At 39.9% G+C, this 27,518-nt stretch overlaps 2 protein-coding genes across 4 annotated transcripts in view; both read right to left on the reverse strand.

Annotated features, from left to right (window-relative positions):
• On the reverse strand, positions 1–27,189 carry LOC132870664 (NACHT, LRR and PYD domains-containing protein 3-like). Of its 3 annotated transcripts, XM_060904420.1 has the most exons (14): positions 27,164–27,189; positions 26,846–26,911; positions 26,665–26,753; positions 26,470–26,575; positions 26,021–26,129; positions 16,423–16,549; positions 14,252–14,368; positions 13,783–13,899; positions 12,773–12,826; positions 10,743–12,533; positions 7,599–7,793; positions 6,957–7,130; positions 5,658–5,831; positions 1–1,167 (listed from the first exon to the last, which is right to left on the reverse strand). In XM_060904420.1, the coding sequence occupies exons 6-14, from the start codon at positions 16,473–16,475 to the stop codon at positions 987–989; spliced, it is 2,856 nt and encodes a 951-aa protein (XP_060760403.1). In that variant the 5' UTR covers positions 16,476–16,549; positions 26,021–26,129; positions 26,470–26,575; positions 26,665–26,753; positions 26,846–26,911; positions 27,164–27,189; the 3' UTR covers positions 1–986. The 3 variants fall into 3 exon arrangements, with proteins under 3 accessions (XP_060760403.1, XP_060760401.1, XP_060760404.1); XM_060904418.1 differs by lacking the exons at positions 26,021–26,129; positions 26,470–26,575; positions 26,665–26,753; positions 26,846–26,911; positions 27,164–27,189 and adding an exon at positions 17,810–17,933; XM_060904421.1 differs by lacking the exons at positions 5,658–5,831; positions 26,021–26,129; positions 26,470–26,575; ... (1 more) ...; positions 26,846–26,911; positions 27,164–27,189 and adding an exon at positions 17,810–17,933.
• Positions 1–27,518, reverse strand: part of LOC132870659 (protein NLRC5-like) — a 254,164-nt gene that overhangs the window by 90,812 nt on the left and 135,834 nt on the right. The gene's annotated exons all lie outside the window — the stretch shown is intronic.

Consider the following 27,518-nt stretch of genomic DNA (forward strand, 5'->3'; position numbering starts at 1 on the left):
TATTGCAGTGAGATACTCCATCAATCTGATTCACTCAAATACTGAACGACACCAAGACTGATGAATAAAATAGAGACTTTGGGAAACGTTTCATTGCTGCATTTTAATGAAATGTGAGGGGAAGCTGGGCTTCCAGTGTCGTCTTAAAGCAATCACCACTGACAGAGATGGACTGGAACATTATTTACTATTTTAACATTTATTATTATTATTATTATTATTATAAAAATTCTAAATCAACACAAGGATTGTTGCTGTGGCTTTCAGTTTATTGGAAGTTCTTTTCTCCTCTTTTTCAATTTTTATTTAAAAGTCATTTTTAATCTATTTATTTTTTTCTGCATCAGTTCTATGGCATTACCATCTCATTTTAGTTTTTAAACTCTATATTCCTGGGATCATTTCCACCATGTCACTACTGCTTTTAAACCCTGCAGCTCACACAGTTTCTAATGTTTATACTGTTTATTTATACTGTTTATATTGTTTGTCTGAATGTTTAGTCTATGTCTAGTTCCTATCTAGTGTTTATACTGTTTATATTGTTTGTTTTTTTCAATTATTCTATTTTTATTTAATGCATTGCCTGTTTGCACCGTGGGTCAGAGAGGACTGAAATTTCATCTGTACTGTATGTCGAGCATGTATATCATATTTGACAATAAAGTTGACTTGACTTGACTCTTTGTCTGAGGGCAGTTAGTTTGAGTCTCAGGTGCAGTTTGTGGGATTAGTTACAGTGTTGTAGTAAATTTCACAGTGATTTCAGACACATTGCAGTCGGATCAAGTCCCGTATTGTGCTGCAGCTTCTCACATACGTCCATCTGACCCAAAGACTCTGTGACAAATCATCAGTGTGCAGTGAACAGAAACAATCTTCCTCCTCAGGACACTGATGATGAACCTAAAACCTCTGCTTCAGTCTCACTATTAGAGAATGTGTCTTACTGAGGAGCAGGTCATGTGACTCTCAGAGAGATGATCTTACCCCAGTGTCTCCAGTTTACAGTGAGGATTCTCCAGTACAGCACAGAGACGCTTCACTCCTGAGTCTCCAAGATTATAATTGTAGGACACATCCAGGTATCTCAGGTGTGAGGGGTTTGATCTCAGAGCTGAACTCAGAGCAGCACAGCCTTCATCTGAGACACCACAACCACACAACCTGCAGAGACACAATGACACACACTTCATCAACAGATTTTCATCTTGGTTTAATTCTTACTTTAAAGATGAGGAGTGTAAAATTAATTTTATTTTTCAGAATGTCATGAGGATTTAATATCACCTGTTTATTCTCATTAACAGTGTAATTAATAATGATAATACTGAGTGTTATATTGAGTTTCTCTCCTCTGCTGTGTGTGATATTAAACCATCAGCAGCTGAAGCTGAACAGAGAACAGCAGAGAGACCATGAACTTCAATCAGAGAGAGAGAGAGAGAGAGACTGAATCTCAGATGGTTCTCTACTCGACTTATAGTGCACTACACAGGGGCAATAAACTTGTTTCTCCAGAGTCTACAGAGTGCATTTATAGAACACTATAGATTTATATTATTGTAGAATCAGAGAAGTAAACAATGATTATTCCATATAAATCCTACAAACATTCAGCCACTCGTTCTTGAGACAGCGTGCGAACAAGAATTTCAGAAAAAAAAAAATGGACAGAAAAGCTGAAAGCATACCAGTTTCACCTCTCAGTTTCGGAGGAATAAAAATGTCAGTGTAATTTATGATGATGTTCGTATGTCTAATTACTTTTTATCCCTCAAAAAATAGGGACCACATATAAACAGTGCTGTAATTTCAACACCAGTCACCTGTCAGCAGAGGTGGACAAAATACCCAACTTCATGATTGAAGTCAAAGTACAGATCGCACTGGTCAAATGTGACTCTGATACAAGTGAAAGTTGTCCAGTCAAATTTTTACTTCAGTTAAAGTACTGAAGTATTTGCTTTTAAAAATACTGAAGTATTAAAAGTACATTTTCTGTCAATTCATTGTTGTATTATCAAATCAAATCAAGTTTATTTGTACAGCGCTTTTAACAATAAACATTGTCGCAAAGCAGCTTTACAGAATTTGAACGACTTAAAACATGAGCTAATTTTATCCCTAATCAATCCCCAATGAGCAAGCCTGTGGCGACGGTGGCAAGGAAAAACTCCCTCAGACGACATGAGGAAGAAACCTCGAGAGGAACCAGACTCAAAAGGGAACCCATCCTCATTTGGGCAACAACAGACAGCCTGACTATAATATTAACAGTTTTAACAGGTATAACCCTCAACTGTCCTCATGGGGCCGTCCTTCACAGGAGCGGGGCGATAAAACTCCGACCAGACACAGGGCACCAGGATGGATCAAGCAGGTCCGAGGGGCAGAAGAGGCCAGCATCTCAATCCCAGGATCAACATGTAACTCAGAGGGACAGATGGGGGGGGGGGGGGGGGGAGAAAGAAAACACGTTGTTAGGTATGCCCTAAAAATGACAAGTATTAAATCTGTGTGGTAGGCTCGCAGAGACGAGAGTCTTTACATCAGGCATGACGCACAATGGCATGTTAATATGGTAAAAAATATATCATGACCTGCTCTGGCTGGATGCTTGATTGGGTGATGGGAGCACACTCCTCAGCAATGATGAGATGCAGATGGGACCCTTAGGGCTGGCCAAGACAATTCAGTTACATTTCACCGGGTCTGGGACATGCGACAGAATGTCTGACGGCCGATTCCCTGCAGGCTACGATAGCCAGTCGAGGTCCCCACCGTCTCCACCAAAAGATTTCCTGTTGACTCCATGTAACTCAGAGGGACAGATTTGGGGTGGGGGGGGAGAGAAAGAAAACACAGGTGGTTAGGTATGCCTAATGTCACCTGAATAAGTAGGAACAGTATACATATTGCACCGAGTACAAGCAGGGACTCCGGCAACTAACTATGACAGCATAACTAAAAGGAGAGAGCCAGAAGGTAACACAGGCATGAGGGAGCCCCAGGACATAAAGCAGCCAGCCACTGCACCGTCAACAAACTCGAGTGAGCAAGCGAGTGGGGACTGACAGCATCCATACATCCCAGTTTACCAAAACACTCTATGTCTGAGGACCCTCCAGATCTACACCTTTACCTCATAAACACCATTAACAAAAGGCTTGACTAAACAGATATGTTTTCAGCCTAGACTTAAATGCTGAGACTGTGTCTGATTCCCGAACATTACTTGGAAGGCTGTTCCATAACAGTGGGGCTTTGTAAGAAAAGGCTCTGCCCCCTGATGTAGCCTTCACTATACGAGGTACCAGCAGATAGCCTGCACCTTTTGATCTAAGTAGGCGTGGCGGGTCATAGAGGAGCAGAAGTTCACTCAGGTACTGTGGTGCGAGACCATTTAGTGCTTTAAAGGTCAGTAGTAGTATTTTATAATCAATACGAAATTTGATTGGGAGCCAATGCAGTGTGGATAAGACAGGGGTGATGTGGTCATATTTTCTAGTTCTAGTAAGGACTCTTGCTGCGGCATTTTGAACTAACTGGAGCTTGTTTATGCACTTATTGGAACATCCAGACAGTAAGGCATTACAATAATCCAACCTGGAGGTAACGAAAGCATGGACTAGTTTTTCTGCATCATGCAATGACATTAAATTTCTTATCTTTGCAATATTTCTGAGATGAAAGAAAGCTATCCGGGTGATGTTATCAATGTGAGTTTCGAATGAAAGACTGGGGTCAATAATCACTCCGAGGTCTTTTACTGCTGCACGTGAAGAAACAGAAAGGCCATCCAGAGTTACTGTGTAATCAGAAAACTTACTTCTAGCTGTATGTGGTCCTAGCACAAGTACTTCAGTCTTGTCAGAGTTAAGCAGAAGGAAATTTATAAGCATCCAGTGTCTAATGTCCTTAACACATTCCTCAATTTTATTAAGCTGGTGTCTCTCATCAGGTTTTGCAGAGACATACAACTGTGTGTCATCAGCATAACAGTGGAAACTAATACAATGTTTACGAATAATATCGCCCAGAGGTAACATATATAGAGAAAAAAGCAGTGGACCCAAGACAGAACCTTGTGGAACACCAAACTTTACCTCGGTACGTCTAGAAATATCACCATTTATATCGACATACTGATAACGATCAGTTAGATAAGACCTGAGCCAGGAGAGGGCCATTCCCTTAACTCCCACAACATTTTCTAGTCTATCCAGAAGAATGGTATGATCAATGGTATCAAATGCTGCACTAAGGTCAAGCAACACAAGTAGCGAGACACAGCCCTGATCAGACGCCAACAGTAGGTCGTTTACTACTTTAACCAGTGCTGTCTCTGTGCTATGATGAGGTCTAAATTCTGACTGATACATTTCATGGATGTTATTCCTATGTAAATATGAGCATAACTGCTGTGCCACAGCTTTTTTAAGGATCTTGGAGATAAAGGGGAGGTTTGATATTGGCCGATAATTGGACAGCTGACAGGGATCAAGGTCAGGTTTTTTAATCAGGGGTTTGATAACTGCTAGTTTAAAGGATTTGGGTACATAGCCAATCATAAGAGAAGAATTTATTATTTTTAGAAGTGGTTCAATTACTCCAGGCATTATCTGTTTGAATAGATGTGTCGGTAAGGGATCTAGTACGCAAGTTGAGGCTTTTGATGTAGAGATTAATGAGAGTAATTCAGTTTCTTTTAGGGGAGTAAAACATTCTAACTGATGATCTGATACAGTTATATTGTTAACTACAAGGTCACTTTCATTGTCTAACCTTAAATTAGTAGTTTGAATTTTTTGTCGGATATTCTCAATTTTGTCATTAAAAAAATTCATGAAGTCGTTGCTACTACATACTGCAGGTGTGCATGTGTCTATAGTGGACTTATTCCTGGTTAATTTTGCTACAGTATTAAATAGGAATCTAGGATTATTTTTGTTATCTTCTATTAGGGAGGAGAGATATGTTGATCTCGCAGCACTAAGAGCTTTTTTATACTTCAGGAAGCTCTCCTTCCACGCCAATTTGAACACTACCAATTTTGTTTGACGCCATTTACGTTCCAATTTTCGAGTGGTCTGTTTTAATGTGCGAGTGTCATCATTATACCAGGGTGCTAATTTTTTGTCTCTGACCATTTTCCTTTTTAGAGGAGCTACATTATCTAAAGTATGGCGGAATGTTGACTCTAAGCATTCAGTTGCCTGATCAAGTTCTGCAGGGGCTGACAGTGACCCAATCAAAGTTGACAGCTCTGGGAGATCATTTATAAAGCTCTGTGCAGTAGTTGACGTGAAAGTACGTTTAATACAGTAGCGTGGTGAGGTGCATATATTATTACTCAGACATATTTTGAATGAGATGAGACAATGATCTGAGATAACGTCAGACTGTGGAAGTATGACTATATTGTCTACATTTAATCTGAATGTTAGTATTAGATCAAGGGTGTGACCACCATTATGGGTCGGTCCTATGACATTCTGCTTAATCCCGACTGAATCTAAGATGGACACAAACGCTGTTTTTAAAGGGTCTTCTGGGTTATCAAAGTGAATATTAAAATCTCCGACAACTAAAGCTTTGTCTAAGGAAATAACCAAATCTGAGATAAAAATCTGCAAATGTTTTATTGATCTTACCCCAGTGTCTCCAGTTTACAGTGAGGATTCTCCAGTACAGCACAGAGACGCGTCACTCCCGAGTCTCCCAGATTATTATTATTCAGATCCAGTTCTCTCAGGTGTGAGGGGTTTGATCTCAGAGCTGAACTCAGAGCAGCACAGCCTTCATCTGAGACACCACAACCCCACAACCTGCAGAGACACAATGACACACACTTCATCAACAGATTTTCATCTTGGTGTAATAGTGGTTGTGAAGATGATGTCGCTCATGTTGAACTGTCTCTATTCTCTTCACCAATCACAAGCTATTATTAATAATGACTCAAACATTACCACTGTTACTGACATTAAGTTTACTCGAGGTGCAAATGATTCAGCAAAAAGTCAATAATTTAAAGGTTTAAGTGAAGAGTCAGGTTTTGGAGAATTTATCTCTGCTTGACTGGATTTTTAATGATCACATATTTAATTGTAAAGACATTTTAATTAGACCTGGCGACTTGTCCAGGGTGTACCCCGCCTTTCGCCCATAGTCAGCTGGGATAGGCTCCAGCTTGCCTGCGACCCTGTAGAAGGATAAAGCGGCTAGAGATAATGAGATGAGATGAGATGAGATGAGACATTTTAATTATTTCTTTAAAGTAAAAGTGATTCTGAGGAGAAATGATCACTTCATGACTAATATATTTGTTCTGCATGTTTTACATCCATCCATCAAACATTACCACTGTTACTGACATTAAGTTTACTCGAGGTACAAATGATTCAGCAAAAAGTAAATGATTTAAAGTTTTAAGTGAAGAGTCAGTGACCCTGTGTGTGACCCTGTACAGAATAAGCGGCAACAGTCATCTGTAGCCGCTTATCCTGTACAGGGTCATACGCAAGCTGAAGCCTATCCCAGCTGACAATGGGTGAGAGATGGGGTTCACTCTGGATAAGACGCCAGATCATCGCAGGGCTGACACACAGAGACAAACAACCATTTACACTCACGCTCACATCTATGGTCAATTTAGAGTCACTAGTTAGCCGAACCTGCATGTCTTTGGACTGTGGGGGAAACCGGAGCACCTGGAGGAAACCCACACAGACACAGGGAGAACATGCAAACTCCACACAGAAAGGCCCTCGCCAGCCACTGGGCTCAAACCCAGAATCTTTTTGCTGTGAGGCAACAGTGGTAACCACTACACCACCGTGCCACCCGCATGTTTTACTTTTACAGAAAATGTTAATTGATAAATAACACTGTATACAACTATTAACTGCTGCTTTAGTGAGTTATTGTGACTCTCAGAGAGATGATCTTACCCCAGTGACTCCAGTTTACAGTGAGGATTCTCCAGTACAGCACAGAGACGTTTCACTCCCGAGTCTCCCAGATTATTATTAGTCAGATCCAGTTCTCTCAGGTGTGAGGGGTTTGATCTCAGAGCTGAACTCAGAGCAGCACAGCCTTCATCTGAGACACCACAACCACACAACCTGCAGAGACACAATGACACACACTTCATCAACAGATTTCCATCTTGGTGTAATAGTGGTTGTGAAGATGATGTCTCTCATGTTGGACTGTCTCTATTCTCTTCACCAATCACAAGCGATTATTAATAATGACTCAAACATTACCACCGTTACTGACATTAAGTTTACTCGAGGTGCAAATGATTCAGCAAAAAGTCAGTAATTTAAAGGTTTAAGTGAAGAGTCAGGTTTTGCAGAATTTATCTCTGCTTGACTGGATTTTTAATGATCACATATTTAATTTTAAAGTGATTTTAATTATTTCTTTCAAGTAAAAGTGATTCTGAGGAGAAATGATCACTTCATGACAAATATATTTGTTCTGCATGTTTTATTTTTACAGAAAATTTTAATTGATAAACAACACTGTATACAACTATTAACTGCTGCTTTAGTGAGTTATTGTGACTCTCAGAGAGATGATCTTACTTCAGTGTCTCCACTTTACAGTGAGGATTCTCCAGTAGAGCACAGAGACGCTTCACTCCTGAATCTTCCAGTTTATTCCCAGTCAGATCCAGTGTCTTCACAGTCAGATGCAGTTCTCTCAGACTGGAGGCTTCTGAGTTGAGCACTGAGATCAGAGCTTCAGCGCTTCTCCATTTAATTGTATCACAAGTGATTCTGAAGAAAATAAAATACAAAATAAACTCACACAAATGATCAAACAGGTCCTCAAATCTTTCACTGCACCATTTCATTTTCATAAATGACCAAAGTACAAACTCCGAGTCAACAATACACTGAAATGCTGTAACAGTAATTCACAGTTCGAGCTGTTCGGATTTGAGTTTTCTGCTGCACACGTCATCACTGACACATGGGATAAACACGCAACATCAAATCTGATCACCAAATCGGGAAATGAGAGTCTGATCTAAAATATTTATAAGAGGAGAAAGGAAAAGAGTTTCAAAAGTCAGGTTTAGATGAAGCAGGCAGAGTTCGAGGCAGAGTCATATTTATCTGAACAGATCAGACATTTGATTTGTTCTCTAATTAGTGAGCGACTGAAATGATCACAGCCCAGTGCTGAAGGAGTTTTATGGAGATACTCATGATGTGCTCGTTAGCTAACTGTGTGTGTGTGTGTGTGTGTGTGTGTGTGTGTGTGTGTGTGTGTGTGTGTGTGTGTGTGTGTGTGTGTGAGATGCCAGGTGCTCCTTATTTGTTCCTGGTGCCAGTGATTTACAGACTGGACATGTTCTTCCCCTTACACTCTGTGTGTTGTCTCTCCCTGTCTGACCTGAAATCAATAAATCACAGAGCTACAGCAGGGAAAAGAAGAAAAGCTGTGAAGGTCAATGGAAAAAAATTTAAATTTATAAACAATATTAGGATATTAAAACTAAAGAATAATCATCATCATGTAATAAATTGATGTTATGATGTAATAAAAGTAAATAAGAATGGTGTTTCCAATGAGTTCTCTGTGAAAGTCTGTTTTCACCATTTGAATAAAACCTTTTATCAGGTCATAACAGGCCTCAACATTAACTTTGGTCACCTTTTTCTTTGCAGAGCAAATGGCTTAAATGGCTCCTTTTGCCCTCACATTTTGCAGTATTTCGACAAGTTTTCAAGTCCATGGTTCAAGGCAACACTGATATGTTTTCTAGGGGTATAACTGAGTTGTTTAAACAAAAGCACATTTAAAAAAACCCCACCTTTTTTTTAAATACAACATTTACTTCTGCAATGGAAGATGACAACTCCTGAAAACATGAAACATAAATCAATATCATATATGTAAGACTTACGTACGGTACGAGTACATAATACGTCTTCTTTTTGAGAGTTTAGGACACAAAACACTTTGTTTTGCCTCACAATGACTAGCAATATTGCAAAGATGAATTATAAAATTAAAAACATGATAAAAAAGGACTCTGTACTGCCATTGCATTTAGGAGGAAATTAAACAACCTGTCCTCATCTACATCAGCTTCCTGTGCAGCCTCTGCAAATTGCGGGTGCCATTCATGCCGTCCCTCCATCCACCATAGGTGGCCTGCCCTCTCAGCATTAAACGCATCAAGATCCAGGCCCTGTAGAGCAGGGGTTCTCAACCTCTTCTGCTTTAAGGCCCACCTATTCATACTTGTACCAGGTCGGGGCCCATTAAAAAAGATCCCCAATTATTTTGGCTCATCTATTCTATTAGAATCTAATAATCTCCTGTAAACTGTATTCATGGGATGCAACATCACTCCCTGTTACAGATGGGAATTTAAATAAATGCAATAAAAACAAATTTTTAGATTGTAGGTATTGTATTTAAAGCTGTATGGATGCAAGTCATTCTCAGTCAGAAGGGATTAAAAGGGAAATCTGATCCATTCGCACAAGAACTTATTGCCATGTTTGTGTTCAGCAAACAAGCAGGTTATTAAAACCAAGAAGTCCACTCAAAAGAAGTGGATACAGAAACCACTCCGAAGGATTTTTCATATGAAAGAAAAATTTACCACCTAAATTTGACATTAGTAGAATAAATTTTGATCATATTGTAGCCGTAACTAAATACAAAGACAATAGTTATGCATACTATTAATTAACTTAATGTGAAGATAATCAAAAGATTGTGTCTATTTTAGTCTTTTGTATTTGTAATTATTTGTATCTGTACATGCACGACCCCACCAGCTCTGCTAATCAACTTATTGTGTTTAAAATAAAGTTATTCATTCATTATGAGGTGGAAAATTATCCATCCGTTGAGTTCCCCGACATCTCAAACTACCTGGTGCTGCAGACATCGTTCTACACGGAGACACAGATTAAAACATGGAAGAGCATGGAGGAGAACAACTTTTTATATGTGTCTGGGTTAAAGATCTGGGGATCAGGACACTACAAAATAAATCTTGTATTGTTGTTGCCCGGGTAAGGAGGAGTTTCTGGGCTTTTTGTCCGTGTCTTTCGATGGTTGCTATGACGCTACAGGTTTTGGAATCGGGTGAAAACAAATGACTGCTGCTCGATTCCCAATCCTCCCTGATCTTCTCTTCCAGCAGGCATCACAGATCCTTAGAATTACCCACAAATCAATCTCTCTCTCTGTATACGTGTGCACTCTGTGTGTATTTGACAGGCTGGGGTGTTCAAAAAAAACAACCAAACAACAGCAACGAAAACCCTGTCCTTTTGTCAATTCAATTGTGTTTCTATCAGCATTTCTACAGGCTTTGTATCATATTCTACACACTTTTTATTCTACAGGTTCTACAAGTGAGTCACTGCATTCAGCAGGTTGTTTCCGAGTCATTAGATTCTGTAAATGCATCGTGGCAACAATCCAACAACACCTTGATATTAAAAAGGAAACAAAAACAATCATGAAAAAGTATTTTTAAGGCTGAAGTGTTTTTAAAAGCAAATCCTCCAGCACTGTAACAAGTAAAAATTAGACTGAACAACTTTCACTTGTATTGGAATAACATTTGACCAGGAGAATCTTTACTTTCACTCGAGTAATGGAGTTGTGGATTTTGTCCCAAAGTGCATATTTGTCCAAATGCTTTCAGTTTCTCTCTTTCTAACAGTGGAACAGTAATATTCAGCTTTACTTACATTGCTTTTCTGGATGCTGCAATCACAGGCATCACCTTCACAAGAACCCAATCTGGTATCTTCTCTGTACTGGTATATTTACTCAGGTCAAACTCCTCCAGCTCCTGTGCTGAAGTCAGTAACACAAACACCAGAGCAGACCACTGTGAAGGAGAGAGTTCACTTTGTTTTCCAGATTTCAGGTAGCGTTGGATTTCCTCCACTAGAGAATCGTCACCCAGTTCATTCAGACAGTGGAACAGATTGATGGATTTTTCTGCAGGAAGATTTTCACTGATCCTCTCCTTAATGTACTGAACTGTTTTCTTCTTTCCTGTCTTGAAGCTACTTCCTGTCTGTGTTACTAAGGCACGTAAGAGTTCCTGATTGGACTCCAGTGAGAGACCCAGAAGAAAGCGGAGGAACAGATCCAGATGTCCTGTCTGACTTTTTAAGGTCTGATCTACAGCACCCCTGTGTACATCTGAAACTGTCTGAAAGGACCGAAAATACAAATAACTGAACTCATCCTGATCAAGAACATTTCTCTTTTCCTTCATGAAGGTCAGATGCACATATAGAGCTGCGAGATGCTCCTGAACGCTCAGATGAACAAAGCAGTACACTTTACTCTGATGAAGCCCAACCTCCTCTCTGAAGATCTGTGTACACACACCTGAGTACACTGCTGCTTCTCTCACATCAATGCAACACTCTTGCAGATCTTCCTCATAGAACATCAGGTTGCCTTTCTTCAGCTGCTGAAAAGCCAGTTTTCCCAGTTTGAGAAGCATTTCTTCATCACTCTCCTGCTTCTTTGAGTACTTTCCTCTGATGATGTTTGTCTGAATGATGAGGAAGTGTGTGTACATTTGAGTCAGAGTCTTGGGGATCTCTCCACTCTCTGCTTCATCCAACATTCTCTCTAGAACAGCGGCAGAAATCCAGCAGAAGACTGGGATGTGACACATGATGTAGAGGCTTCTTAATGACTTCAGGTGTGAGATGATGTTCTCAGCCAGGCTCTGATCACTGACCCTCTTCCTGAAGTACTCCTCCTTCTGTGGGTCATTGAACCCTCGTACCTCTGTGACTCGATGGACATACTCAGAGGGGATTTGATCAGCTGCTGCTGGTCGGGAGGTGATCCAGATGAGAGCAGAGGGAAGCAGATTCCCTTTGATCAGGTTTATCAGCAGCACATGCACTGATACTGATTCAGTTACATCACACACTCTCACTGTGTTCCGGAAATCCAGAGGGAAACGACACTCGTCCAATCCATCAAAAATGAACAGAACCTTTTCCAACCTGGACATTTCTGTTTCTTTGTGTTCCTTGAAACAGACATGAAGGAGCTCCATCAGACTCAGTTTTTGGTCCTCCATCAGATTCAGCTCTCTGAAAGGAAGTGGAAATATGAGGTGGACATCCTGATTCGCTTTCCCTTCAGCCCAGTCCACAATGAACTTCTGCACAGAGACTGTTTTTCCGATACCAGCCACTCCCTTTGTCACTACAGTTCTGATGGGTTTGTCTTCTTCAGATAAGGGCTTAAAGATGTCATTGCATTTGATTGGTGTTTCCTCTGTTGTTTTTCTCCTGGATGCTGCCTTGATCCGTCTCACCTCATGTTCTTTATTGACGTCTCCACTGTCTCCCTCTGTGATGTAGAGCTCTGTGTAGATCTCATTCAGGAGCACTCGGTTTTCCTGCTTTATTATCACTCCATTTAAACACTGAAACTTCTTCATCAGATTTAATTTGAACTTTTTCTGGACTTCATTTCCAGCAGCAGATTCTGGGGCGTGTCTGTGTGACAGGGTGAAGTAGGAAGACATGGTGAGACATGGGCTCCAATTATTAGAGTTTAAGATCACAGTTTTTCTGACTGGTTTCCACAGATAGTTCTTTATGATGTTCTCAATGTGCATTTGTTTTATTCTCCTGTATGTTTTCTATAATCTAATCAGTCTCTGTGAAATAACAGCAGAGAGGTTTATAATACCAGAGCGTCAGTATCACAGTCATGGTGTTGGGTTTGATCTTACCCTGTATCTGTGAGGAAGATCTTTTCTATTCTGTCTCCTGCGTTCTGTAAAACACTGGGAACAAAATTTGTTGCTGTTAAAGACAATAACTTTCATCATTTTAATCCTACAATCTAAACTTTAGCCCTAATTTTACTACAATAATACAACATGAGAAAAATATTGTGGAACTTGAGAAAAAAAAATCTGTCCCAGTTTTAATTTGAGTTTCTCGTTTTTCCTTCCTATTTGGTCATTAGGGATGGAACAGAATATCACTCCATCATGCAGAATGAACAGATAATGTGTTTTAAATGGATACAAAAGCAGATGTGTATTTTTCAGAAAGTCGGCCAGAAATGTTCACAGGTATAAAATCTGTAACTCGAACCAGAAATATACTCCACCCTGGATGATCCACCAGTCCATCATTTTAGGGGCAATTTAGTGATCAGTCGACCTACTGACATGTTTTTGGGAGGTGGGAGTTCAGGTTGAGGAAAATGCTGATTTTCATTTTTATTAATAAATACTGTAATATCAGTGATGTGATTTATGGTAAATAGTCATTGTGTTCATATAAAGGGTCTCCATTTTCTATTATATTTTACAGAAACACTCAGACACATCGCTTTTCATGGAGACACGGCCAAGTAACAGTGATCTCAATGGGGCCGGGATTTTAACCACAATTTATTATTATTATTATTATTATTATTATTATTATTATTATTATTATTATTAGTCATCGTAATAATTCCATGTTGTTTTTTTGCTTATATGAGCATTTCTTGCTTGAGCATTTAAAACATTACCTGTAAACATTTTGACCTTCATAAATGTTTACACTCCTCAAAAGCATTTCCTGAAAGTTTTGCTGAATTACTAAAGACTAAGAAACTATTATATCATAAAAACTGTACAGTAGAATGAGAGACAATCTAATATATATTCCATCAAAAATATCTGCTAATGACAGTGTAGCACAGCCTTTAACTGTGACTTTAACTTTGAGAATTATGGGATGTTACTTGTGTACAGATGAGGGGTTTCCGCTGTTAAATTCCAAAGGATGAATCATAGACCGATCACTCTTCATGGAGACACAGCTGGGTTCTGGTGAGTCTGATCTCTTCATCTGGAGTTTACTGTACAACATTACAGACAGTCCTTTATATTCACCATTTACACTGGTTATTATTAATTATTACTGGTTATTTTAATTATCTTGTTTGCAATTACTCTGACTTAGTGTCCCATCCAGATGCACTTTCTGCCTTATCCTGTATGTGACACTGTGAAACACTGAACTGTGCCATTATTGATATGAATTACTCTAAAATGTTTAGTGAAAGTATTGTAGCAGCATTAGGACCTAATTAAAGTATCACAAACTGATAAATATCAAAATGCTGATGATGAGCTGGACTGGATAAAGGAATGTGTAACACAGTCTTTCTCTCTACAGTGACTTTAACTATGAGAATTCTGGGATGTTACCTGTGTACAGATGAGGGGTTTCCACTGTTAAAGTCCAAAGGACGAATCATAGACCAATCACTCCTCATGGAGACACAGCTGGGTTCTGGCGAGTCTGAGCTCTTTCTCTGGAGTTCACTGTACAACATAATAGAAGAGACATGAGACAGAATTTCATTGTCTCGAATATCACAAGACAAAACACTGGAAAAGATTAATTTGCTGCTCATATCATGTATTGGGCGGCACGGTGGTGTAGTGGTTAGCGCTGTCGCCTCACAGCAAGAAGGTCCTGGGTTCGAGCCCCGGGGCCGGCGAGGGCCTTTCTGTGTGGAGTTTGCATGTTCTCCCCGTGTCCGCGTGGGTTTCCTCCGGGTGCTCCGGTTTCCCCCACAGTCCAAAGACATGCAGGTTAGGTTAACTGGTGACTCTAAATTGACCGTAGGTGTGAATGTGAGTGTGAATGGTTGTCTGTGTCTATGTGTCAGCCCTGTGATGACCTGGCGACTTGTCCAGGGTGTACCCCGCCTTTCGCCCGTAGTCAGCTGGGATAGGCTCCAGCTTGCCTGCGACCCTGTAGAAGGATAAAGCGGCTAGAGATAATGAATGAATGAATGAATATCATGTATTGTGATATTTCTGTTGAATATTCTTTATGAGCTCTACCTCTTCTTACACACTAGGTGGCAGCACCAGAGGTCGTAGCCCACAGAGCACAGAGTTATAGAGTGGAAACCTAACTGCCTCAAAGCACGCTGACTGAACAGTCCAGAAAGTGAAGCTAATCAGAAGGAAGTGTTGTGGCACATGGGTCAAACTCCAGGCCCACAGCCTCATTTCATTCGGCCCGCGTGAACTTGGAAACAATAAAACTGAAACAGCCTGTAGAACACGACTGCTTAACATTTTCACACTATCCAGAATTCACAGCAGATCTGTAGTGGAGCCATCTGAAGGTAGTTACAGTAAACCGCTGTATATACATACGCGCACTCCAGTTTCTATCACGGCTGGATTGACCACAGTCTGAAATGCAGGTTAAAATAAACGCCTGGATTTGACACAGGATCTGACTTTAACACCCCGACTGTATTGATATTGCAGTGGTTTGATTTGCTGCCTTTACAAATCAAAATAAATGTTTTACACTTTAAAATGTAATGTTTTGTGTCAACACCATCTCATCAGTCTGGTCCTGTGAAGCCTGTATTGAGATATGATTCATACTGTGGCTTTAGTGTATTGTCTCATATGACTGCATTTTTAATTTTATAAAAACATAATTTTACTAGGCGGCACGGTGGTGTAGTGGTTAGCGCTGTCGCCTCACAGCAAGAAGGTCCGGGTTCGATCCCCGTGGCCGGCGAGGGCCTTTCTGTGCGGAGTTTGCATGTTCTCCCCGTGTCCGCGTGGGTTTCCTCCGGGTGCTCCGGTTTCCCCCACAGTCCAAAGACATGCAGGTTAGGTTAACTGGTAACTCTAAATTGACCGTAGGTGTGAATGTGAGTGTGAATGGTTGTCTGTGTCTATGTGTCAGCCCTGTGATGACCTGGCGACTTGTCCAGGGTGTACCCCACCTTTCGCCCGTAGTCAGCTGGGATAGGCTCCAGCTTGCCTGCGACCCTGTAGAAGGATAAAGCGGCTAGAGATAATGAGATGAGATGATAATTTTACTAACAATAAACAGAATCTGACATTTTTTCAAGTGGCGACTTAACTTTTCATTCTCAGTGTAAATTTTGTTGTTTATCTTTTCAGATATACTCACTCCATATTTCACATATGCACAGTTAATGACTAAAATATTAGAATATGACAGTTTACTGCTAGGGCGGCACGGTGGTGTAGTGATTAGCGCTGTCGCCTCACAGCACGAAGGTCCGGGTTTGAGCCCCGTGGCCGGCGAGGGCCTTTCTGTGCGGAGTTTGCATGTTGTCTGCGTGGGTTTCCTCCGGGTGCTCCGGTTTCCCCCACAGTTCAAAGACATGCAGGTTAGGTTAACTGGTGACTCTAAATTGACCATGAGTGTGAATGGTTGTCTGTATCTATGCATCAGCCCTGTGATGACCTGGCGACTTGTCCAGGGTGTACCCCGCCTTTCGCCCGTAGTCAGCTGGGATAGGCTCCAGCTTGCCTGCGACCCTGTAGAACAGGATAAAGCGGCTAGAGATAATGAGATGAGATGAGCTTACTGCTTTTCTGAGGGTGGGGTCGCATTATCTGTGTCCAGATCACGGCTCTCCATTTTTTAATATTAGCTCATGGACTCACTGCTGATTCCTGAAGACACTTATCTCTTGGACTGAATGAATTACACTCCTAAAAATCAGGAAAAAAACAAAACCAAACATTTTGTTAAAATTAGAGAAAAAAATCTCACATCTAATGAACTGCACATGTGAAAGACTCCAAACTTAATAAGCAGGAGGATTGACAGTAAGAGTAGTTTTAATGGTTATGCAGAAGACGTGTGTATCCCTCTAGACAGGTGGTGATGTGAGCAGTTCAGTAATCAGGGGATTGAGACCTCTGCTGGAAAGGAGAAGAAACAGTTTGCAGTCCAAGCAGGTCAACTGTGATGCCTTCACTAAAAATGCTGAACCAGGAGGAGACTAAAATCACCTGTAGTTAATAGAAGGGCTACTTTAACTCTAATCCTACTTTCTCTTTACTAGCATTAAATGGGTTTTAGTTTGAATAAATTCTGATCAGTTACGCTAAACAGAGATGATTTCTGTGAGCCTAAAGTAGGGCTGTGTGATATGACTGTTTTACACCGTGAACGATCCATGATGTGTTTTTACTGAGGGATCACATGGACCGTGATACTAAATATATTGTCAGTTGTGCTGAAAATGCTGAAACATGGCATCTTGTTTTCTGAGCCAGACTTTACTCTATTCACTCGTCCAGCTCACGGTCTCCCTGAAAGACACAGGAACAAACCAATCATAACCCAGAGTCAGCAGCTCCTTGGGTTACGTTTCCTCATTTTGTTTCCCATCAGCATGGCCAAGAACACAGAGAATCTTTGTTGCAAAGGCAAGAAAGCAGCCTAATATACTTATACAGACTTAATGCTGGTCCCAAGCCCGGATAGACTGGGGACGGTTGGGTCAGGAAGGGCATCTGGTGTAAAACCGACACCAAATCAAATATGTGGAACAGATCCACTGTAGCGACCCCTAACGGGGAGAAGGAGAAGAAGAAAGCAGCCTAAAGACACTCTTTATGAGAAAAACACTGATACCAAGACATTACACCTGCATTCAGCCATTAAACAACTTCTAAATATCGCTGATCCTCATGATGACTAACTGAGTCTCAAATACTTTTACTTTATATATATATATATATATATATATATATATATATATATATATATATATATATATATATTACCCCAAACTCTCTGAGTGTTTAATAGATGAGAAACTGAAGAGAGAAACTCGAATATAGAACACACAGCCGATAAACAGCAGCTTTACAGGGAAGATGATTTCAGTTCCGCAGTTTTACTGCTGTTTTTACACGAGCTCAGTCAAATACAACCACATTTCTCTCCAACACATCACTCACTTTTACTCAGCACTCCATGCTGGGCTTCATTAATCTCACCGGTTCTGCCTGGAGTTGGAGTTTCTATTATTATTTTCTCCCAACAGCAACATAACGGCGTCTCAGCTGAAAGAGAAACACTTTGACTTCAGGAGAACTGATTCACTCCGAGTGACGTGTCGTTCAGGGAATGAATCGACTCTTTGATTCGGCTCTTTGAGATGAATTTTAAATTGAAAAAGCAAACAGTGAAATTGAAATGTTTCCTCGGTCAGGGAGACTCTTGATGTTTTGTTGTTCTGAAGTTACACTGCAAGTCCAGTCCACTTTAATTACCAAGAAAAAGTGCTGCCATTAATAATAATCTCTCATGTGAAAAAGACAAAAGAAGGCAGCTGAGAAAGATTTCACATTTTATCCTGATTATCACATTATTATTTTACACAGCTACAATATGACCTCCCTGTATATAACAGCTGTTTCTGATACAGTGACTAAATAGTGTAGTATATTGGTTTTTTTTTCCCCTCTAAGAATAAAAAAATCCAGAGAATTTAGACACCTGACGCTGACACACACCTGAAAGCAAGAAAAGCAAAGCACACCCACGTGTTGTTTATTAGAGCTCTTCTAAATACAGGCCATTTATTTCAGTAAACGCTGCACACAGTTTGATGGTAGTGATTGTCAGATGAATCCGAGTCTTCGAATCATGTGTCGAGTCTTAGAGCGCGTGACAAATGAATCACGGTCTCGAGACGAGTTTCCATAAAACCCCGATGAGGAACAAGGCGTCTCCGAACAAGCGCCGCTATATATGGAAGGCCATTGGGACCAAAACTAATGACGGTGTTGTGCTAACTTGTACTCGTTAACGCGTAATTGCGTTTTAACGCGTAATTACGCGTTAATATGCAATTTAAATGACGTTTTAACGCGGAAACTACGATTTAAAGCGTAAAATATGAGTTAATGCATCATTTTGTGCTGGTCCATTCTGGGAAACTCAAGACTGGCGCTCCAGGAAACTGTATTCTGTTCTTGCTTGGAAACCTTATTGGACCAGGAAGCTTTAGCGCCACCTACTGGTGCGGTGCTCTTCCTCAAACACACAGAACCAACACACTCGGATTGTAAATTGCTGGATTTCATCTAAAATATAGTTTGAACAATGTCTTTTAAAGAATGAATAATGAGCATGAATAGGTTATAACTAAGCCTACATATAATAACACAAATAAATGGGTTTTTTTGTTTGTTTTTTTTGAAAATTTGAAAATCACTCTCGTGCTGCTTTCGCCTTGTGCCTTCAGTAATGGTCCTGGCTTTAATTTCCTCGTGGTTTTAGTCTTATTGTATTCTGTCATTATTTCACCACCTGGCTGATGACCCTTTGAAAGGGTGTGGCATTCTTGTTCATATGTACAGAACCAACAGACCAGACTTGTAAATTGCAGTTTCTAATGTAGCCTAAAATATTTTCAGAACAATGTCTTTTCAAAGCATAAATAGGCTACAACTACATATAGTAATTATAGCAGAACTACAAGTCAAGTATAAATGTTCATGTCCTGGAAGTCATGATCGTTTTCACAATTACAATAGAAATTGTGCATGGTTAACTACATATTTTCCCAGATAGTATTTTCATGTACATGTGTGCTGTAGCATATTTCTAAAGCCAAGTATTTTCTACTGACATTAAAAAGTTTTTAAAAAATTACGAATCAATATCCTGTTATGTCACCCTTATGCATTAATATTTGCTCGAGTGCCAATTTGATAACACCCTTATACATTATATGAAGCAGAGACAGCTTTGTGCATCATTGTGCAGTGTTTTTCAAAGTTCAATGTCCTGCAGCCAAGTTGATTCTATGTTTAAGGTCTTCCACACCAAATATATTTAAAAACAAGTGTTTTCAGGCAAAACAAACCTCACCCGGTGGCACTTATGATGAATATGAAGGAAGATATTGCAAAAAAAAGGTACCTTATGGGTCTATGTGGCTACTGCTTATAAATAAAATTGTTTTCTGATCCCATGTCCGTACAGTAAATATAGCATATATATTTACTCTATGAGGCAGTAGCCACAAAAATGAAGCGTAATCCAAAAATGAACAATTTAAAAATCACAGAAGTAAAATAGACCAAATGTCTGTACTTTATATTATTCTACTCTTACCTCTTACAGTTTTCGAAACTGAAACCTCCAAACTGAGGCTGACACACATGCTTTCACCATGACCCAAACTCTTATTTCCTGGAAATGGCCCAGCACTTGAGCTCAGTGGAGCGCACTTTCCTAGTGTAATAATCATAAACATCTCTGAAAGCAATTTCTTTAGTCTAGTGAATTGTTTTAGAAGCATTATTTAATACTAATGAGAACATTTTGTTTCACACGTGTCGTGTAAGGACTCTAAATATCTGCCAAAAAGCTAAAAAAAGCCTTACCAAACTTTTATTTGACTTTTCAGAAGGACCAAACAAAAGCCGTGATAATCAAAAGGTAAATGTATTTAAAACAAGAAAATTGTTTTAAGAAAATAAACAATTTTCTTCAAACAATTTTCTTTATGGTTCGCCAAAGCTACTGATTCGATATCAAGTAAGTGGTGTTACTTGATATTGAATACTGATTTGATATCAAGTAACACCACTTACTTGATATTGAATCAGTAGCTTTGGTGAACCATGAGGTGAATTTAATTAATTTTTTTATCTGCTGATTAGGCGGCACGGTGGTGTAGTGGTTAGCACTGTCTCCTCACAGCAAGAAGGTTCTGGGTTCAAGCCCTGTGGCCGGCGAGGGCCTTTCTGTGCAGAGTTTGCATGTTCTCCCTGTGTCCGCGTATATTACCCCAAACTCTCTGAGTGTTTAATAGATGAGAAACTGAAGAGAGAAACTCGAATATAGAACACACAGCCGATAAACAGCAGCTTTACAGGGAAGATGATTTCAGTTCCGCAGTTTTACTGCTGTTTTTACACGAGCTCAGTCAAATACAACCACATTTCTCTCCAACACAGCACTTACTTTTACTCAGCACTCCATGCTGGGCTTCATTAATCTCACCGGTTCTGCCTGGAGTTGCAGTTTTTATTATTATTTTCTCCCAACAGCAACATAACGGCGCCTCAGCTGAAAGAGAAACACTTTCACTTCAGGAGAACTGATTCACTCCGAGTGATGTGTCGTTCAGGGAATGAATCGACTCTTTGATTCGGCTCTTTGAGATGAATTTTAAATTGAAAAAGCAAACAGTGAAATTGAAATGTTTACTCGGTCAGGGAGACTCTTGATGTTTTGTTGTTCTGAAGTTACACTGCAAGTCCAGTCCACTTTAATTACCAAGAAAAAGTGCTGTCATTAATAATAATCTCTCATGTGAAAAAGACAAAAGAAGGCAGCTGAGAAAGATTTCACATTTTATCCTGATTATCACATTATTATTTTTCACAGCTACAATATGACCTCCCTGTATATAACAGCTGTTTCTGATACAGTGACTAAATAGTGTAGTATATTGGGGATTTTTTCCTCTAAGAATAAAAAAAATCCAGAGAATTTAGACACCTGACGCTGACACACACCTGAAAGCAAGAAAAGCAAAGCGCACCCAGGTGTTGTTTATTAGAGCTCTTCTTATTTCAGTAAACGCTGCACACAGTTGGATGGTAGTGATGGTCAGATGAATCCGAGTCTTCGAATCATGTGTCGAGTCTTAGAGCGCGTGACAAATAAATCACAGTCTCGAGACGAGTTTCCATAAAACCCCGATGAGGAACAAGGCGTCTCCGAACAAGCGCCGCTATATATGGAAGGCCATTGGGACCAAAACTAATGACGGTGTTGTGCTAACTTGTACTTGTTAACGCGTGTTTTAACGTGTAATTATGCGTTAATATGCAATTTAAATGACGTTTTAATGCGGAAACTACGATTTAAAGCATAAAATACGAGTTAAAGGGCTGATGACACGTTTTTGACATCTTTGGCGATGTTTTATAACATAAAAAGTAATTCCCGATGATCCATATATTAATTCACGAAGGCGCCTATTTTACAAGTTATGATAAAAAATGCGGCTATTTGGGCAAATTTGACGGGCTGCAGCACCCAGGAGACGAATGAGGAGGAGGGGCTATATGATGTCAGCGAAAGAATCTTCCTCCTCACTTACCAATTTGTTGTTGATGCAACAGGTGTTCAGTTTGTCATTTTTAGTATTATTACAGGGGCGCAGATACGTTTTTTGAACTGGGGAGGACAAAAAACTGGGGGGGGGGGGACAAAGCTGCCAGCAAACCAACCCCAACCCCGATATGCCTGTCAAACTTGTGGGTAACCATAGCAACCAAGCTCGAGCTCACAACCTGTGCAGTCTGCGCAGCTCAACCAACCAAATATCAGTCTTTGTTTTGTTTTATGTGAGTTGTTGCAACTATGTATACACTGCTGTGCACCTCAATAAACCGAATGGTAATTAGTCTTTTGATTTTTCCATGAGGTTTGCCTTATGCAAAGAAAGACAGCATAGACATTTTTTCCTCCCTATAAGTGGGGGGGACCGAACGAGGTGAATTTAAATCTGGGTGGGACGAATCCCACCCGTCCCACCCTCTATCTGCGCCCGTGTATTATTATTATACATTATATATTTTATATATATATATATATATATATATATAGATATATATATATATATATATATATATATATATATAGTTATATATAATTATTATGCCTTCGCGTTGTGTTGCCGGCTTTTGCTCCAAAACCCACAAGGATGGGGTAAGTTTATTCAAGTTTCCCAGAGATCCCGAGGTGCATGCGAAGTGGGTGAAGCAAGTCAGGTGCACTCGTGACAAGTGGGAGCCCTCACCAACATCCGTCCTGTGCTCTGAACACTTCGACTTGGATTGTTTTGACACCCTTCCCAGCTTAAAAGAATCTCTTGGGTGTTCAGTTCAGCACAAACGTATGTTACTACCATCAGCAGTGCCTACAGTCAGTGTTGCCAGATTGGGAGGTTTCCCGCCCAGTTGGGCGGTTTCAAGTGCATTTTGGTGGGTTTTGAACAGTATCTGGCAACACTGCCTACAGTATTCCGGCGAGTCCTCCAAAGGCAGTCCTCCTGTCAGAACATGTGTTGTGAAACGCCATAAGATAAATGTACGTAGAGCTATAGATTCTACATGATAATCATAAATGTAATCATAAAGTCAGCGTGATATCAGTCGTGTATTTGCTTGTGAAAGCTTGCAGCTTTCATGTAACTGCCACCTAGCAATGAGAGGCAAAGGGTAAAGAGGGTAGGCTATCATAGATTCTATTCGGAAGAGATCAACACAATTCTAGACTCCCAGAAGAGGAAGAGCTAGCACTAGAGTTTTCACCGGCATTTTCATGTGCCATTTCCATCGAGTAGAACCAGAGTAGAACAGCCAGTGAACCGCAGCGTGTTCTTCCGCTGACGTCACAACATGGCCATGAGCCACAGACCCAGTTTTCTTGCGCTGTGCAATTAAAAGTTGGATATTCGCGTAACAACAGCTTCTTTTCACGTAATTATAACAGAAATCTAACATGTTTGCCATGTTGTATAGTTTATTTAAGAAATTGCATAGAGTCATGTTTGTGTCATCAGCCCTTTAAGATGGAGCCAGCAGCAAAAAGAAGATATTCACCTGGAGGGAAACATTTTACAACTGGATCAACTAATCAGGTGAAATGTCCCATATTTAGTGTTCTGATGGGTTTTTATATGGAACCGTCAATCCCATTACATCTTCAGTATTTACAGTAGGTTTTTATTCCCAAGAGATAATTAAAAGAAAAGATACTTAAAAGTTTGCTCATCATGTTCACTTTGATGATGATGCTGAAAAGAAGGTTGAAGGCAGACCTGGTGGATGATGAGTCTGGACCAAGATCCAGTAAAGTGATGCTGATGCTGTGCTGATTATACTGTGTGTACTGATAATAAATCAGTGAGAAATATATCACTTTGGATCTCTTATGTTTAATCACACATTAATTATTCTTTGCTTATTTTTAAAGCATCATAAAGTATAATTTAAAACATGTAACTTTTTGTTACACTCAACATATTTAGACTTAGACTTGTTTCATTTCAAACAGCAAAGTATAAATTAAGTTTAATGGTCAAGTGTAACTTTTACACATGAACAACAAGTTAACTTTTATTAATAATATACTCCTATTATAAACAAGGCATGCTTTAAAATATTGTTTAAAATCTACATTATACACCACAGATTACATGATGGGCGGCACAGTGGTGTAGTGGTTAGTGCTGTCGCCTCACAGCAAGAAGGTCTGGGTTCGAGCCCCGGGGCCGGCGAGGGCCTTTCTGTGCAGAGTTTGCATGTTCTCCCTGTGTCCACGTGGGTTTCCTCCGGGTGCTCCGGTTTCCCCCACAGTTAAAAGACATGCAGGTTAGGTTAACTGGTGACTGTAAATTGACTGAGTGTGAATGGTTGTCTGTGTCTATGTGTCAGCCCTGTGATGACCTGGCGACTTGTCCAGGGTGTACCCCGCCCTTCGCCCGTGGTCTGCTGGGATAGGCTCCAGCTTGCCTGCAACCCTGTAGAACAGGATAAAGCGGCTAGAGATAATGAGATGAGATGAGTTTACATGACAAGAAACCACTTTGTTGCCTGAATAAACATAAAATAAACTATTAAATGGTTAATAATTAAATAAATATGTGAAGGTAATAAATGTATAAAGAAATACATTCACCAGAGGCATAGCTAGGATTTTTCAAAGAGCGTCATACACTGACTGGCAGCCTGAGTACATACCTGCAGATTTGTTAATGAAAAAATACATTGAATATATTTGAGAAAATAATGCAGCCTTTGCATCATTCTTTCATCTCATGTTGCGAGCTGTTGAGATGTCGGACAATGATTAGGTCAAATCAGCTTTATCTGGCAGTGTATGGATAGTGGCTCGACATCTTACCCTCGTCAACTGATGCAGATCTCTCTATTCTTGTTGTTTTACTGCTCATCGGCCAAAATGTTTCTAAGTAAAAGGCATTGTGGATGACGAATGGCAAAGATGTCAACAATCTTGTCAATGTCGATCACTCTGTCATAGTGTATTCTTCCACATTTTCTTGATGTTGTGTTCTAGAAATGGCACTAAAACTTAGCTTTGAAGCCACAAAATGCAACTTTGATGGAAAAAATATATAATAAATTGCTTACCTCTCTTCACGTCGAAAGAAGGAGGAAAGTTTCGCTTGTTTTGACATGGCGAATTATTAACACAAGGAAATACTCGTAATTCACAACTAAAAATACTGCAGCTACACTGGCAGCTTGACCATGCTTTCTAGTGCGATCGTGTTGTGCTTGCACAGAACTGGGTTTTCATGTCCAAACCACAGAAAGTCCATACAAGGTTATAGAACCCTAATGAGGCTGAGGTGACAATCTAGTTTAAAAAAAAGTTAGAAAAATGACAGTGGCTGCATTTCTAATATTCTTATGTGGCTATTGAAAAATTTAAGGTCCGAGTGTGAGGTACGAACCTTGAAAATTCCTGCCTTGAGGTGACAGTGAACTACTGCATCGTGTTGCCTGTTTTAAGATACACTTTTTAAATAATACACTTAATTTGAAATGACAACAAAGGAGACTTTTGTTTAAGCATGTTTTAATATGTTGAAAAATACACTTATTAAAATGCATTCCTTTACCGCATACTAAAGTGCAATTTAAAATGGATTACTTTGAAATATGAAGGCACTGGATATTGTTGGGCTGTCTTGGCTGACATGTCTCTTCAACATTGCATGGAGGTCGGGGACAGTGCCTCTGGATTGGCAGACTGGGGTGGTGGTCACCCTTTTAAAATGGGGGACCAGAGAGTGTGTTCCAACTATGGAGCACTTGCATGTTTTTTTGTACTGTTATTTCTCCCTACCTCTGTTCAGTCTGTCCGTATACTGTTTGTACTGCCTACATGTTTTTCACCTGTAAAGCGTCTTTGAGTGTCATGAAAAGCGCTATATAAAACCTATGTATTTTTATTATTATTATTACATCCATATTATATACAAAGCATATCTATTTTTTTACCCATGACCACATGGAAAGCAGCGTAGAGAAGACATTACAACCACTTTCTGTTGGTGGTGGTGTAGTCACAAGACTGTAGCTATGAGCTATAAAAACATGGAAACTTACCCTGATGTTCTAGAAGGGTGCAGGCAATCAGTTGCCTGTACAGCAGTACAGCTTCAGCTGTGGTCAGCACCCCACCGATTAACCCACACAACAAGAAGTGCTCTGCAAACTGTAGCACATTGTTTTTAGGTTTTTTTTATTTTAAAAATTAAAAAAAAAACCCATAAAGGACAGTAATATGTGCAGTTATGCATCTCCAAAGCTTCTCAAACAAATGAATACAACAATGATTGTAGTATGGCTGTGAAAATTCTCATCCATCCAGGTGCTCTTAGTCAAAAGAGTTTAGTTGTGGGCAACTAACTAGTTCTTTGTACTATAGAGCACAGCAATACAAAGTGTTGGTGAGAGCGGAGTATGTATGTGTTTTTACATTGTGGGTGTGCTCTCTTTGCCTCCAAATGCCTGCAACTACACTCTTTCGAACCAACAATGATTGTAATTAGTACCTTCAACACCAAAACACCGCAACTGCTGGAGTCCTGTTGGTTGTGGTGTTCTAGAGTTTCCACCCTCCACGGACCGTCGCATATCTCAGCCAGCTTTCGGAAGTTTCTGGTTACAACAAATCCAACCCAGTTTACTATTCATCCATTCACATGTCTCTAATGTTATGCATATGATTACTTCAGAAACATACATACCTCCAGTTACGGAGAACTCGTCTTTCATAAGACTTCTCATTCCCAATGGGATCAATCAAAACCAGGGTCTTGGTGGGGATGCTGACAATCTTAAAAACATGTAATTGAAACTGAATAAAGAACGAAAACAGTAGTTTTCAAAAAATAGTTGTTTCAAATTAATTCTGGGGGAAATGCTTACCACAAGAATCCAGTGGGATGAAAAATGTACAGGGCACAGCCAAATATCCTGAACAGGAAGTTTCATCTGTAGAATGGTTTACAGCTGTTTTGAGTAAGGGCTTGTTTACCATAGTGCCATGATTTGCACAATATGATTTGCACATTGCCTATGCATGAAATCTACAATGCGTGAAATCTACAAATTGCGAGCAGGTCTACAGGCCAGGTCCAGGATTAATTGGTTAGTAACAGTATTCACTTCTTTGGCGAATATGTGTATTTAATGTTCCTGTGAGCTTAAATTTCACATCCACCAAACTTACAGTACATTTCTTACCTTCCTGAGATGTCTGAATCTCCCCGAAAACAAGTCGGTAGACACAACAGCATTCATGAGGTGCAAAGGTGTCTGTTCAAAGCAAATATATAATTATATTTCTGCCATTGCATCACTGAGCAAAGGGTCACTGACTGAGCTTTAGTTATGAACCAATCATGACAGATGCGAACACACATTATGACCACTTAGGGTGGTGCACTTCATGTGGCATCAACATTTACAGTAAAGTGTGTATATATATGTATGATAACAGAATACTCAATTCTTACTTGCCTTGTGTTTTGAGTTGAGGCTGTGTAGGTATGCATCAATCACCTAAAAAATTTGAACAAAGCAATGTTAGTACATTTCA

Source organism: Neoarius graeffei, chromosome 22 (assembly GCF_027579695.1).
Source record: "Neoarius graeffei isolate fNeoGra1 chromosome 22, fNeoGra1.pri, whole genome shotgun sequence".
NCBI lineage: Eukaryota > Metazoa > Chordata > Actinopteri > Siluriformes > Ariidae > Neoarius > Neoarius graeffei.

What these genes read in the sequence shown, in the direction of transcription:
- LOC132870664 (XM_060904420.1), bottom strand. Translation starts at nt 16,475, where the DNA reads ATGGAGAGCCGTGATCTGGACACAGATAATGCGACCCCACCCTCAGAA. An exon ending in ACCCCACCCTCAGAAAAGCA is followed by an intron (nt 14,369 to 16,422) that starts GTAAGCTCATCT and finishes TATGTTGTACAG; the next exon opens with TGAACTCCAGAGAAAGAGCT. An exon ending in TGTAAACTGGAGACACTGGG is followed by an intron (nt 1,168 to 5,657) that starts GTAAGATCAATA and finishes GTGTCTCTGCAG; the next exon opens with GTTGTGTGGTTGTGGTGTCT.